Consider the following 13,161-nt stretch of genomic DNA (forward strand, 5'->3'; position numbering starts at 1 on the left):
TTCTTTTTTTTTTTTTGAGACAGGGTTTCCCTGTAGCTTTGGAGCCTGGTCTGGAACTAGCTCTGTAGACCAGGCTGGCCTCAAACTTACAGAGATCTGCCTGTCTCTACCTCCTAAGTGCTGGGATTAAAGCCGTGATTTGTATAAGCGTGACCACTAATAACCATGGCACATGTATTGAGTCAGGGAACAGTCTTGTGGGGAAGGTTCTGATTGTCCCCTTCAGTCAATCCAGGGAATGACCTCAGAGTATTGGATTTTATGGCAAGCACTTTTACCTGGCCCCCTTAAAATGCTTTTAAAAAAAAATCATTTGCTTAAGACTTGTTCTATAAACCAATAGGGACTCTGAAATGTATCTTAATAACTAACTATTAACAGTATTCAATATTAATCTACACTGTGCACAGCTATATAAGTCTGCATACTAATATATTTGATAAAATTCATTTTGGTCACATGTATTTATGTCTATATAGATGTAAATTTTTTATATTTCAGGAGTTATGCTCATTATATTATGGATTCTACTCTGGTCCCTTATTGGTCAAGACGTTCTCCCTGGTGGAAATTTATTTGGACTATTAGTTATTTTTTACAGTGCCTTTCTTGGGGGGAAAATCTTAGAAGTCATTAGAATACCTATAGTGCCCCCCCTTCCACCTCTTATTGGTAAGTATATAATCAGCTGTATTCTTTGTTGACTGTTTGTAAATTTTGAACATTTTCTACTTGGACTGGATACATTGTTTTATTTTATAATGTGTATATAGCCTCTAATTATGTGTATTTACTGTATGTGTTTATGTAACTTTTTCATATAGGTTTATTCTCCACACACAGATTTTTTATAGTTATTTTTGAAAATAATTTGAGAGTCCTCTATATGATTTGTGTTGTTTTATTATTTAGTAAGTTTTAAGCTTAGTTTAAAATGCATTCTAGCCGGGCGGTGGTGGCGCACGCCTTTAATCCCAGCACTTGGGAGGCAGAGGCAGGCGGATCTCTGTGAGTTCGAGACCAGCCTGGTCTACAAGAGCTAGTTCCAGGACAGGCTCCAAAACCACAGAGAAACCCTGTCTCAAAAAAAAACCAAAAAAATAAAAATAAAATAAAATAAAATGCATTCTAGAAGAAAGAAAACTTTGAAAAGGCTGAAGTTTTGTACATGTCATGTAGCTAATGTGTTGCACATGTTATGGCGATTATGATGAATGGGGCACTAATATCCTCTGATAGTTGAATACGCCGTGTGGGCATCTGCATTGTGTCTACCATCTGCCGCTCCTATGTTATCTATTGTTTCTTTATCCTTTTGTTCTGTGACTCTCCAGGTGGACAGGAAAATTAGTGGGAAAATTTTTTGTGAGGTCAGATGTCTTCTAAGTAATCAATACATCTAAATAGTCAAAGTGTCATCTGCAGAGATTATCTCAGTATTATTTAACATGCATGATACCCTTGTACCCAAACCTCTCTTAATACTCACTGAGTCTTTACCCCCTCCTCCACAACTTCATCTGGGGCTGTTCCTACTTCTCTATGAACATTGACATGTCCTTCTTACTGGTCTCTGTGGCCTGTTTTATCACGAATTCACCAAGACCAACACATAAAACTACAAGATTTTTACATCAATTTCTCTAGGAAAGCATGCCATAGCCCCTGACTCTGCCAAAGAGAAGACTCCTCCCATAAACTGGCTTCTGCCTATTGTCTGCCCTTGCATCCTTGCTGCCTTATGTCTCAGCATCACTGAATTGTTTACTGTGGTTCACATTCCTGTATCCATCCCACTTCCTCTGCTTGGATGCAACCTACCCCTATGGATCTCTCTTGGAAACATTGACTTAATCAGATATACTTTGTTTTCTACTTTCTTTTTCTCCCCTCCCCTCTTAGGGATGTTACTGGCTGGTTTCACCATCAGGAATGTCCCGTTTCTTTATGAGTTTGTCCATATTCCTACCACATGGTCTTCAGTTTTAAGAAATACTGCTCTTACTATTATCCTAATACGAGCTGGGCTTGGACTGGACCCAGAAGTAAGTTTCCTGTTCAGTTTTGAGTAAAATTCTTTTACATATTAGAAAATAACAGAAGGGGCTGGAGAGATGGCTCAGTGGTTAAGAGCACTGGCTGATCTTGCAGAGGACCTGGGTTCAATTCCCAGCACCCACATGGCAGCTTACAATTGCCTGTAACTCTACCTCCAGAGATCTAACTCCCTTGGACGGCATACATGCAGACAAAATACCAATGCATATAAAGTAAAAATAAATAAATCATAAAATAATAACCATTTTTTTAAAAAAGAAAATAACAGAAATAAAAAGAACTAGAATTTTTGTTATAGCTGTCTGAGTCTGCATATAAACCTAAGGTATTAATCAAAGACTTAACCAAAATACTGGTTTCATAATTTCTATTTCCAGCCATCATTATTTATATGAAGAGAAAAATCACTATGATATAAGATCTCTATTAGTGATGAAACTCAGTAACATGCTTGGAAATAGATGCACCTTAGGCAGGACCACTATTCACTGAGAAACTTTTCCGTGGGGGCTGTTTGCTTGCAGTTAAGAAAGGACAAGGTAATCCTATAAAAGCTTCCTTGTCTCTCTGTTTTAAAAGAGAGATTAAAATGTCAATAATTTGTCTTATCACTAACTAGAAATACGTTCCTGATTAACTTTGCATTATTGGAAAAGCTGTCTTAAAATATTTTTTGAAACAGTATAACCTGGAGATCAAAAATCCGTTTGAATTATTGAAAGGGGACTAGTCATGGATATGATAGCTACAGAACCAAGTGTGGAAAGCATGTATAGATTTAATGAAATTGGTACCAAGAGTAAATAATTATCACTTGTGACATCATTGAAACATTAACAACATAGGAAAGTATTTATTTTTCAAACAAATAGATTAATTTTCTTACTGTGATATGTTAGTATTTTTTATTATTACTATTAAATTAAATATTTCACCACTGGGACTGGAGAGATGGCTCAGAGGTTAAGAGTATTACCTGCTCTCCCAAAGGTCCTGAGTTCAATTCCCAGCAACCACATGGTGGCTCACAACCATCTGTAATGGGGTATGGTGGCCTCTTCTGGCCTGCAGGCATATACGCAGACAGAATATTGTATACATAATAAATAAATATTAAAAAAATAGTTCACCACTAACAGGTGGGGGGACTAATATCACTGTAGTGTGCAGGGGAATAGTAAAGAAGGTGGAACTAATCAGGGAGAGAAGTCAGTCTTGGAAGTCTCTGTAAAAGCACATTCGCAAGTGTGAAGTTGCCAGCCTTCAAAGAAATGCTGTGTTACAATGTTCGCTTAGTTGATTATTTTCTTGTTGGCCTTTGTAAATTTGTCTAAATGCAACCTTTTCTATTCCAGGCTTTGAAGCATCTGAAGGCAGTTTGTTTGAGGTTGTCATTTGGTCCGTGTCTCGTAGAAGCGTGTTCAGCTGCTTTTTTCTCCCACTTCCTTATGGAGTTTCCTTGGCAATGGGGGTTCCTATTAGGGTAATATTTTTCTCCCTTCCCTCATAACATGAAATTACACAGTTAAGTGTGTTTTGTTGATGCTTTGGATACTCTGAATATTGTATAGCCAAGATCTCCATTAAAATCATTTTACCAGGGGTGGACTAGGATCCTTGAAAATCAGTTGATGGAAGATAGAGTCATGTTCCACTTCTACGAGATCCAGCTGGGCATGGTGGCACACTCCTGGAATCCCACTAGGGAGGCTGAGGCAGCTTCATAGTTAGATGAAGGCCAGTCAGAGGTTCATAGCAAGATCCAAACTCTGAGAAAGATTTTGCTGTCAGTTTCACAAACAGTAATGTTCCTCAGTGTTGAGTGACACATAGTCCAGTCCCTCAGCTTATCCCCTCTCTTGTGTTGTCTGCCTGTGACTTTCAGTATGTCAAATGACTGCTTTTCCATACAGTATTGTATTGCATATATATGAGAGATTTTATTAATGGGCAAATAAATAAAATTACTTCTATTCTCAAAGTGATAAAAACACAAAACTTTTTCTCTCCATGTAGGGCCACATTTCTCTTCTCTGTTATCTATTCCTTCATGTCAAAATTCCTCAAGACTGGAGTTACTGTCTGTAGCTCCTGACTTTTCATTAACTCTTGCTCTGCTTACACATTCTAGTCCTATCTGTAAAAAAAAAAAACTTTCGCATTGCATCCTCACTGTCAAATAGAAATACCCCAATACATATATACATACATACACGCACACATGCTCACATATATCTCTGTTGGAAATCAAACCCACTGTCTCAGGTATATGAGTCAAATATTCAGTCACTAAGCTACAGCCCAGTCTTACCTGTTCTCTCACATCCATGTAAACTGCCTTTGATTATACCTGTGGTCTGGAAGATCACAGGGCATCACGGCCTCTACACTGACACTGCTTACTTGCATGCAACCTTTTTTTTTTTTTTTTTTTTTTTTTTTTGGTTTTTTGAGACAGGGTTTCTCTGTAGCTTTGGAGCCTGTCCTGGAACTCCCTTTGTAGACCAGACTGGCCTCGAACTCACAGAGATTCGCCTGCCTCTGCCTCCCGAGTGCTGGGATTACAGGCGTGCGCCACCACCGCCCGGCCATGCAACATTTTCTAGAGACTGGAAGTGGTCCTCTGCCTTGAACTTCTATTTCTTTGATAACCACTGGCACTGAGCATTGTTTTATACACTGGAACTATTCATATACCTTCTTCAGTAAAATGCCAGTTCAAATCTTTTGACAGTTTTAAAAATTAAGTTCCTTGATTTCTTACTGAATTTTAAATTATGTATAATCTTTTCTATGTGAGTAGATCTTCTGTCTGCATGTATCTGGGCCTTACATACCTGCCATACCCACATGAGATGAAGGTGTCTGATCCTCTAGAACTGGAAGTACAGATGATTGTGAGCTGCCATGTTGGTTCTAGGAATCAAACCCAGAGCCTCTGGAAAAGCAGCCAGTGCTCTTAACCACTGAGCCATCTCTCCAGCCCCCTACATTTATATTCTAGACCAAAGTCTTTCATCTAGTATATACATTATGAACCTTTCCTCCTAACATGTGACTTGCCTTCTAATTCCATTATTAACTAGTTAAAGAATTAGTGACTAAAACAGCAAGTGTTCATTTCTTAAAGTTCTGGAGGTTAGAAAGCCAAGAAGAAAATGTTGGCAGTTTTAATTTCTCTTGAGGCCTCTACCTGGCTTCCAGATTATCACCTCCTTCCTGAATCTTTGTATGACCTGGTGTCTCTTCATAGGCATCCTTGGGATCCCTTTCTGTTCTTAAGAGACACTGGTCCTCACTGATTTGGCTCCACCCTTATGACTACATTTAACTTTAAATAGGTTTTAAAAAGCTTTGTCTCTGAATCTAGCTTCATTGACGGTTAATTTCACATGCGAATTTATGAGGATGGAGAAAGAGTTCAGTTCATAAGAGTTGCTAACTTGCAAACTTTTCTTCCTGTTTTGCCCTAACAGATATCTTTTCCTTCTAGCATTTAAATAAAGGAATTATGTAGGACCAGTATTAGTTCTCTTTTTCTTATTCTCATTCTTCTGTAATGTCTAATGATTTCAAATTCTATCTATAAGCTATTGACTTCCAAATACATAATTCAAGTCTAATTCCTTTAAGCGCAGGAGATATATAACAGTTTCACCAAGTGATATTGTCATATCAAAAGAAGTGACCGTGACTTAACCTATATATTTAATTGAATCTTACTTTTTTTCTTTCTTTTTTTTTTTTTTTTTTTTTTTGGTTTTTGAGACAGTGTTTCTCTGTAGCTTTGGAGTCTGTCCTAGAGCTCACTTTGTAGGCCAGGCTGGCCTCGAACTCAGAGTGCTGCCTCCCGAGTGTTGAGATCAAAGGCATGCACCACCACTGCCCAACTGAGTCTTACTTAATTTTTCAAGCAATGTTTTATAGTTTTCAGATGTTTATTATAGATATTATACATACTTTTAAAGTTGATTCCTAAGTATTTTTGTTTTAAAACGCCTGTAAAATTTTTTATTTTAACTTCTAGCTACTTGTTGCTGTTCTACAGAAAATGAAATATATATATATATACACATATGTATAATTTGTGCATTTCAAGAGGATTTTGTTTGTTTTAAAGATGTATGTGTGTAAAAGGCATTTATCCATAGAAAATATACAAATGGCCAACAAACATCTGAAAATCTTGTCCTCTATAAGTATTAAAAAATGGAAGTAAAAAATATATCATTGTGCATACATTAGGCTAACCAGTATATGTGTGTGATACTGAGAAGAATGTGGAGAGTCTGGGTCTGTTGTATTCTGCCAGGGGATTATGAAATAGTGCAGCTGCTATGGAAAAGTTTAGAGTATCTACTATGTGTGGTTAGGATGCTTTTAAAAGTGTAGAGTATCCTCTGCAACAATGCTGGACCATCAGGCTTGTGTTTTCTTTCTGAAATCCTCATCTGCCTCTGGCTAGAATACTCCTGGTTTCTTACCCATTGGGGATTCTCCTGTTGTCTGCTACGTGCATTATGAAATTTCTTTTTGTATTGATATATTCATTTTAAATGATGCACAGATAGAGGGGAGACATGCATTTGTGCTCAGTTCAGTTTCTTAAGACACATCTCTGTGAACTTTTATTCAGCGCTAAACGACATGCACAGTGCCTTACTCAAAAGTGGAATGATGCCACGTGAAAACTGACCGCAAAACATTAATTGCTTAAAAGAATGGATGGGTTTTCAAAGTCTGCCTTTCAGCTTTGTTCTAGGCGCTGTCTCTCCTGCTGTTGTCGTTCCCTCCATGCTGTTGTTGCAAGAAAATGGATATGGTATTGATAAAGGCATTCCAACCTTGCTAGTGGCTGCTAGCAGTATGGATGACATTGCGGCCATCACTGGATTCAACACATTCCTGAGCATAGTCTTTTCCTCGGGTAAATAAAAAAATGTTTCACTAACATCCTTTTTTGTAGTTCTATAAGCTGGGTGTCTGGCATTCCCCTATATTTATTAACCAAGACTTTAATATCTCTTTATTCTACATAGGAAGCTCATCTTGACCAGGTAAGATGCTTCAATGGATTTAAAATTTAATTCTAAAATTTAAAATGAATTCTCCAGTGCCCCTAAATAGTACTTAACAAAGTGACTTCATTTTAATACTGAACTTTTTCAATTAATTTGATTATCTGCATTCTTGCCATTTATCTGTTTTTGGTGGTTTGGGATTTTGTCAGTATACAGTGTTACTAATACATTGATTAAGTGTTTTTGAAATATACATTTTATGCTATCCTGACAACAGGTTGCTTGATATTAAAACAGTTCAAATATACAAATTTGGGACAACAGTATGCCTTTTTTGGTAGTGTTAAGACAAAACCTTATTACACCAGTTCAGATTTGCAAGGTGACATTTGGTCTTGGCAGCACTACAGACACTCTAAAAGAAAGAGCTGGCCTCACAAAGAGCCCTGGCCTCAGTGATGTGGGAACAGCCTCCTGTCACTTGCTGTCCTTGGTGCTAGGAGAGCCCATGCTATACCACTGCTGAGAAGAACCAGAGCTACCAGGGGAACCTGGATATAGTAAGTGTTGGAGCCACACAGACAAGGAGAGTGTGGCCAATTGTGTCAAGTTCAGAAAGAATACGCTGGAATTGACAGTTGATTATAGGCCCTGGAGAGGCAGTATGCTCAAAACATTCCTGAGGAGACAGATGGGAACCCAGCTGGCACCTACCATTCAGCTTTGCCAGTACAAGCAATTTGCAAAGGAGGTTGGCATCTTCCCCACTGCCTCTGGATGGATGAAATGGCGGATGAGTCTTTGTATGAACTGAATGCTCCATTTTCCAGGGTTGGGTCAGGAGACATTAACAGTTTTCTTTTTTGGAAAAGACAGCCAGGGAAGTTCATGATGGTTGCCCGCAAATGCAGTTGATAGGTACCATGAAGCCAGTCTATCCATCACAGCGGAAGCCCCTCCACCCCAGCTTCTGCTTCCTACAGTGTACCACTGTCTGAAGTCACCATGTGCTGCTCATCTCAGACTATCAGAAGCTCCTTCTTAACATTCCCAGAGGGCACTCTACAACTTGAAGAGGCATAGTAATGTCTGTGCCTGTGGTCACAATTTTGGAACATCACGTTACTCTAGACAAGACCTGGCAAAAGGGTGACCATTCCGTTTTCTTGGAGCTTGGGGAAATGGCAAAACGTGGGGTCAGGTGGAGAAAGCTCTGGGTCTCCAGCTCCACAGCTGCTGCCCGGTGAGCAAAATGACCTGCAGTGAGAGGCTGGGAAGGTCCATAGTGGCAAAGAGAAAAGGCCGGAAGGCACCATTCTAACACTGGCCGTGCTCACTGTGAAGGTATGTGAGCACGGTAGCTGCCTTCCCGAAGACGTCTATGGAGTTGTGAGAAATGACGCAGGTGACACAGCCACAGGAGAACTGGGTAGAAAACACATAGCAAGAAAATCAGGTCTCAAAAGTGCCACTTGGAATTCATAGGTTTTTTTTTTAAAAAGGTTTTCGAAAGCATTTCCACAGTTAGTGATGATCTGGTTATCTGCAATATTTAAAATTCAGTTGTCTCCATCTGGGAAGTACTGAGGTGGTTTTAAAGGTGGTGTGGATAAGAGCTGCGTGTGGTAGTATGTCTGTGTCAGCATTTTAGGACTGAAAAGGGATCACATGAACCCAGGAGTTCAAGGCCAGCCAGACTCTGACTCTTCTTTAAAACTCAGAAAATATATTTGAAAATATAAAAGATAAAAATAAAATCTGTAATAGTTATTCCCGCTAGGTAAGAATATTTTCTCGGGGCTGGAGAAATGGCTCAGAGGTTAAGAGCATTGCCTGCTCTTCCAAAGGTCCTGAGTTCAATTCCCAGCAACCACATGGTGGCTCACAACCATCTGTAATGGTGTCTGCTGCCCTCTTCTGGCCTGCAGCCATACACACAGACAGAATATTGTATACATAATAAATAAATAAATATTGAAAAAAAAACAGGCCAGGCGGTGGTGGCGCACGCCTTTAATCCCAGCACTCGGGAGGCAGAGGCAGGCGGATCTCTGTGAGTTTGAGACCAGCCTGGTCTCTTTCCCCTTTCTTCTCTTTCTGTCTCTCAGTATTCTGTGTATTTCTGTGTTGCATGTTTGTGCAGCTGTGTGCACACGTGCATGTGGAAGTCAGAGATTGACATTGAATGTTTCCTTCAATCGTTCTCCATCTTATTGTTGAGACAGGATTTCTCCCTGTGCCTAGAGCACAATAGTTTGGCTATGCTGGTTTGCCTTTGACAGGATCTCTCAGTGTGTCTGGAACTCAACGGTGTGGCTAGGCTGGCAGGCCATCCACAAGATCTCTCGCTGTGATTGGAGTGCAGCAGTTTGACTAGGCTGACTAGCCAGTGAGCTCCAGAGAGCCTCCTGTGTCCACCTTCTCATTACTATGATTACAGATGCCCAGTTCCTTACATGGGTGCACAGGAGCCAATTAGTTTCTCAGGCTTGTTATCTAGCATTTTCTAACAGGGTCATCTTCCTAGTCTGCTCCCAAAGTTCTTATAAAAGTCACTGAACCCTGACCATACTTCTGTCAGCAGGAGTACCGTGAGCCCAAAGCATATGAATAAAATTATTTACCAGAAGTATGACCAGAAGGACATCAAGCTAATTCTCAATAAGAAAGTATTATACCCTTGAGAGGGAATGTTTCATTTCATATAGCAATTAAGAGAAGTTATCTGGCCTTGTCTCTGGGCCATTTGTATGGAGTTAATACTTTAGTAGAGTTCAGGAAGGCAACTCATTATGTTGAGGTAGTCAGTTGAATAAGGCCACTTGTCTTTGAAACTGGCTATTAGGAGTGAGGTGCCATTAACAGTTAGTCTCTAATTGTTTATGGCATCACAGTTGCTTATGTGTACCACATGTGTGCAGTACCCTCAGAGCCCAGACACTGGGTCTGGAACTGAAGTCACGGGCAGTTGTGAGCTGCCCACTGTGAATGCTAAAGACAACTTTCCGCCCTGGAAGATTAGTGTGTCCCAGCCATTGAGCCATAATGAGAAATCCAGTTTCTCGCCTTTCCACCTTGAGTCCTGGGATTGAACTCAGATGGTCACATTTGCATGTGTATATTTATGTTTTGTGTACATGTATGTTTGTGCACCATTTGTGTTCAGTGCTCACAGAGGCCAGAATACAGTGTTGGATCATCTGAACTAGAGTTACAGATGGTTGTGAGCCTCTGTGTGGGTGCTGGCAACTGAACCCAGATCCTCTGCAAGAGCAGCAAGTACTCTTACGTACTGAACCATCTCTCCATCACTGTTGACAGCCACAGTTTTTACCTGTCATCTCTATACATAATCTAAATTAGTTTGCTGTTAACTTTTATTATCACAAACACTGCATAGCCCAGGCTAGCTTTGTACTTGCTGCAATTCTCCTGTCTCAGGTTCCCCAGTGCTAGGATAAAAGTGTGAACTACCACTCCTGGATTCTTAATGGAGAAAGGAAAGTTTCTTCTGCAAACAGTGATGAAGAAACTAGGTGTCCATATTCAGAAGAGTAAAATCAGGAAAAGCTTTATGACCCTGAAGTTGGCAATACTTTCTTTGATGTAATGCTAACCATCACAAGCTATAAAAACAAATATTGATATAATATGGATATCAAACTTAAAGATATATGTGCCACACCAAACCAAGTGGAAACACGGCACTTAGAAATTGGAGAATGCCATCACTGGAAGGTTGATAATGTGCAGATTATGTGGAAGAACTATAACCCAAGAAGAAGGAAATGCCTCAGGCTAAAAACAAAGCCCTTTGCTGCGGTCTGAAAGTTATGTATCTCCAGAAATCAGATTCTGGAACCTATCGCCCAGTGAGATGTCTAAGCTTTGGCTTAGGGCAGTCCTCATGGATGCTGTTCAGGCCCCCGTGAAAGGTATGACTGGCGCTCTCCCACACAGGAGACCACAGGGAAGGTGGCTGTGAGGAAGAGACCTTTGCCACCAGAGCTGTTGGTGTCTTGATACTGACTTCTTGCTCTCCAGAATTGAGAGAGGTAAATTAGGGTGTTTGCAGATGACTAATGCTAAAAGAGCAGAGATCAGACCTGAAAGAAGATACACACATGACTTAACAAGCATCTGAAATTTGTTCAACATATGGAATATGCAGAATTCAAGTCAAAAGTAGAATATCTGCAGCTCTTTTTAGAAGTGTCCATACCCACACACATTTGGGTTCTACTTTAGAAGACTACACCCATGCTCTTGGGTGTGGCTTAGTCTCCTCTGGGTGCCTTCTTTCTCTTAACCCTTGTGCTTAAGCCTTAAACTAAGTTCCAACCGTGCTTCATAGAAAAAACAAAATGTCAAATTGCACATGCATTAAGATCACTAGTATGTGGTTCTTCACTGTCCCTCAACATTCTATATAAATTTTCAATTTCTAAAGAACTATCCATTAGAATTTTTGATAGGAATCACATAGAATAAAGAAGTTTCTTTAACTAGCATGATCACATAAACATCATAACTATATTGAATCCTCTAATCATGCACAAATATATTTTCCACTTATAGGTCTATAACTTGCCTCAGCACAAGCCTTTCCCCTCCTTAATCACACTTACCCCTTGTTTCTTTTCATGCTATTTAAAATGAGTCCCAAGTTTTCATTGTTAACGTGTGAAGTAGCTGCTGCCTTAGTGTTGATTTTGCAGCACTCAACTTTACTAGTCTTGATGATGAATTCTTGACAGGTTGTGGGTTTGGGGGGTAAATGTTAGAGTTCTCTCTGTATGTCATTGTGTTGAGGGGGAGGCGTGTGGAAAAGCATGCCAGGGTGTGTACCACTTTGCACTCCAGGATTAAATCCAGCTTGATTATGATGTATAATCCAATCAATGTGCTGTTGAATTCAGTTTATTTGTATTGTATTGAAGATTTTTGCATAGTTATCAGGAATATTGGTCTGTAGTTTTCTTTTTTGAAAAGTTAACTTTTTTATTGATTCTTGGGGAGTTTGACATCATACACTCCAATTCTGCTCATCTCCTCGGTCCCCCTTCATCCTCCCCTCACCCTTGCAGCACCCCCCCAAAAGAAAACACAGTAGAGCAAGCAAGCAAACAAGCAAAAGCATGAACAGAACAAAGCATAAGGAGAAAAGACTCTTTGCCTTCCTTCCCATCTTTTCAACACCTCTTCATTTGTCCTGGTGGCATTGGTGTGTCACATAGCACATCCTTTGGTCCTTTCGGCTTTACTAGCAAATACTCATTGCCGTGAGTCTCTGGTCTGGGTCAAGGCCTCTGGTTTCTGGTACCCCCTCATCACTGGATAGTTTTCTCACTGTAGGTTTGGCTTTGGCATCAAGGTCCTAATGGCCTTATAAAATGAATTTGGAGATTCTTCTCCTCTTCAGCGTATATTTTCTAAAAATCTGCAAGGTACTGGTGTTTTTCCTTTGTATGCTTGGCACAATTTCAAAAGCTCTCTGGTCCAGGAGTCTATCTCTGACCTCTCCTTTGTTCTTGACAGTACTTGGGTATCAGGTTAGAAGCAGGTGAGACAAAGGCTAATGTTTTAGGCCTTCTCCAAACTGCCCCTGTCTTCTCTCTTCCTTTCAATGGAGAAGTAGTAAGTGGGATACCTCCCCACCTACCAGCCCTGTGCCAGCTTGGGGATGGGCTGCTGGTATGTTGTAGTAAGATTGGCGGGCTGGGCTGCGCCAATTGCAGGGTCGCTTTTGTACACTAGGGCTGGACAAACAGTGTTTGGAATGGAACAGAACAGGTTCCAATCCAAAGCTCAGGCTCCAGTACAAGCAGTCAGCTTCCTTCAAACTTAGACTGCTGGTCATCTGTCATGTGGCTAGGGACTGAGTATGCTAAGTAGGGACACAAAAGCTCCCCCCATCCTTTCTCTAGAAGGAACCCCAATTTCAGCAGTGGATTCTGGAAGCTTTTAACAAAATGGTGCCCAACGTGATGGACTAAATTCACTTAAAAACCTGAGAAGGCGGGGGCTGGAGAGATGGCTCAGTGGTTAAGAGCATTGCCTGCTCTTCCAAAGGTCCTGAGTT

General features: G+C 40.2%; 1 protein-coding gene across 1 annotated transcript in view; it reads left to right on the plus strand.

Annotated features, from left to right (window-relative positions):
• The window catches only part of Slc9b1 (solute carrier family 9 member B1), a gene marked incomplete at its 5' end in the record, with an annotated part of 27,643 nt that overhangs the window by 3,093 nt on the left and 11,389 nt on the right, over positions 1-13,161 (plus strand). Inside the window, 4 exons of the mRNA XM_005357430.2 lie at positions 502-672; positions 1,903-2,045; positions 3,414-3,541; positions 6,810-6,985. Coding sequence (XP_005357487.1) covers positions 502-672; positions 1,903-2,045; positions 3,414-3,541; positions 6,810-6,985 — 618 coding nt within the window. The remainder of the gene's footprint in view (positions 1-501; positions 673-1,902; positions 2,046-3,413; positions 3,542-6,809; positions 6,986-13,161) is intronic.

The sequence above is a fragment of the Microtus ochrogaster genome, chromosome 21 (assembly GCF_000317375.1).
Source record: "Microtus ochrogaster isolate Prairie Vole_2 chromosome 21, MicOch1.0, whole genome shotgun sequence".
In the NCBI taxonomy this organism is placed as follows: Eukaryota; Metazoa; Chordata; class Mammalia; order Rodentia; family Cricetidae; genus Microtus; species Microtus ochrogaster.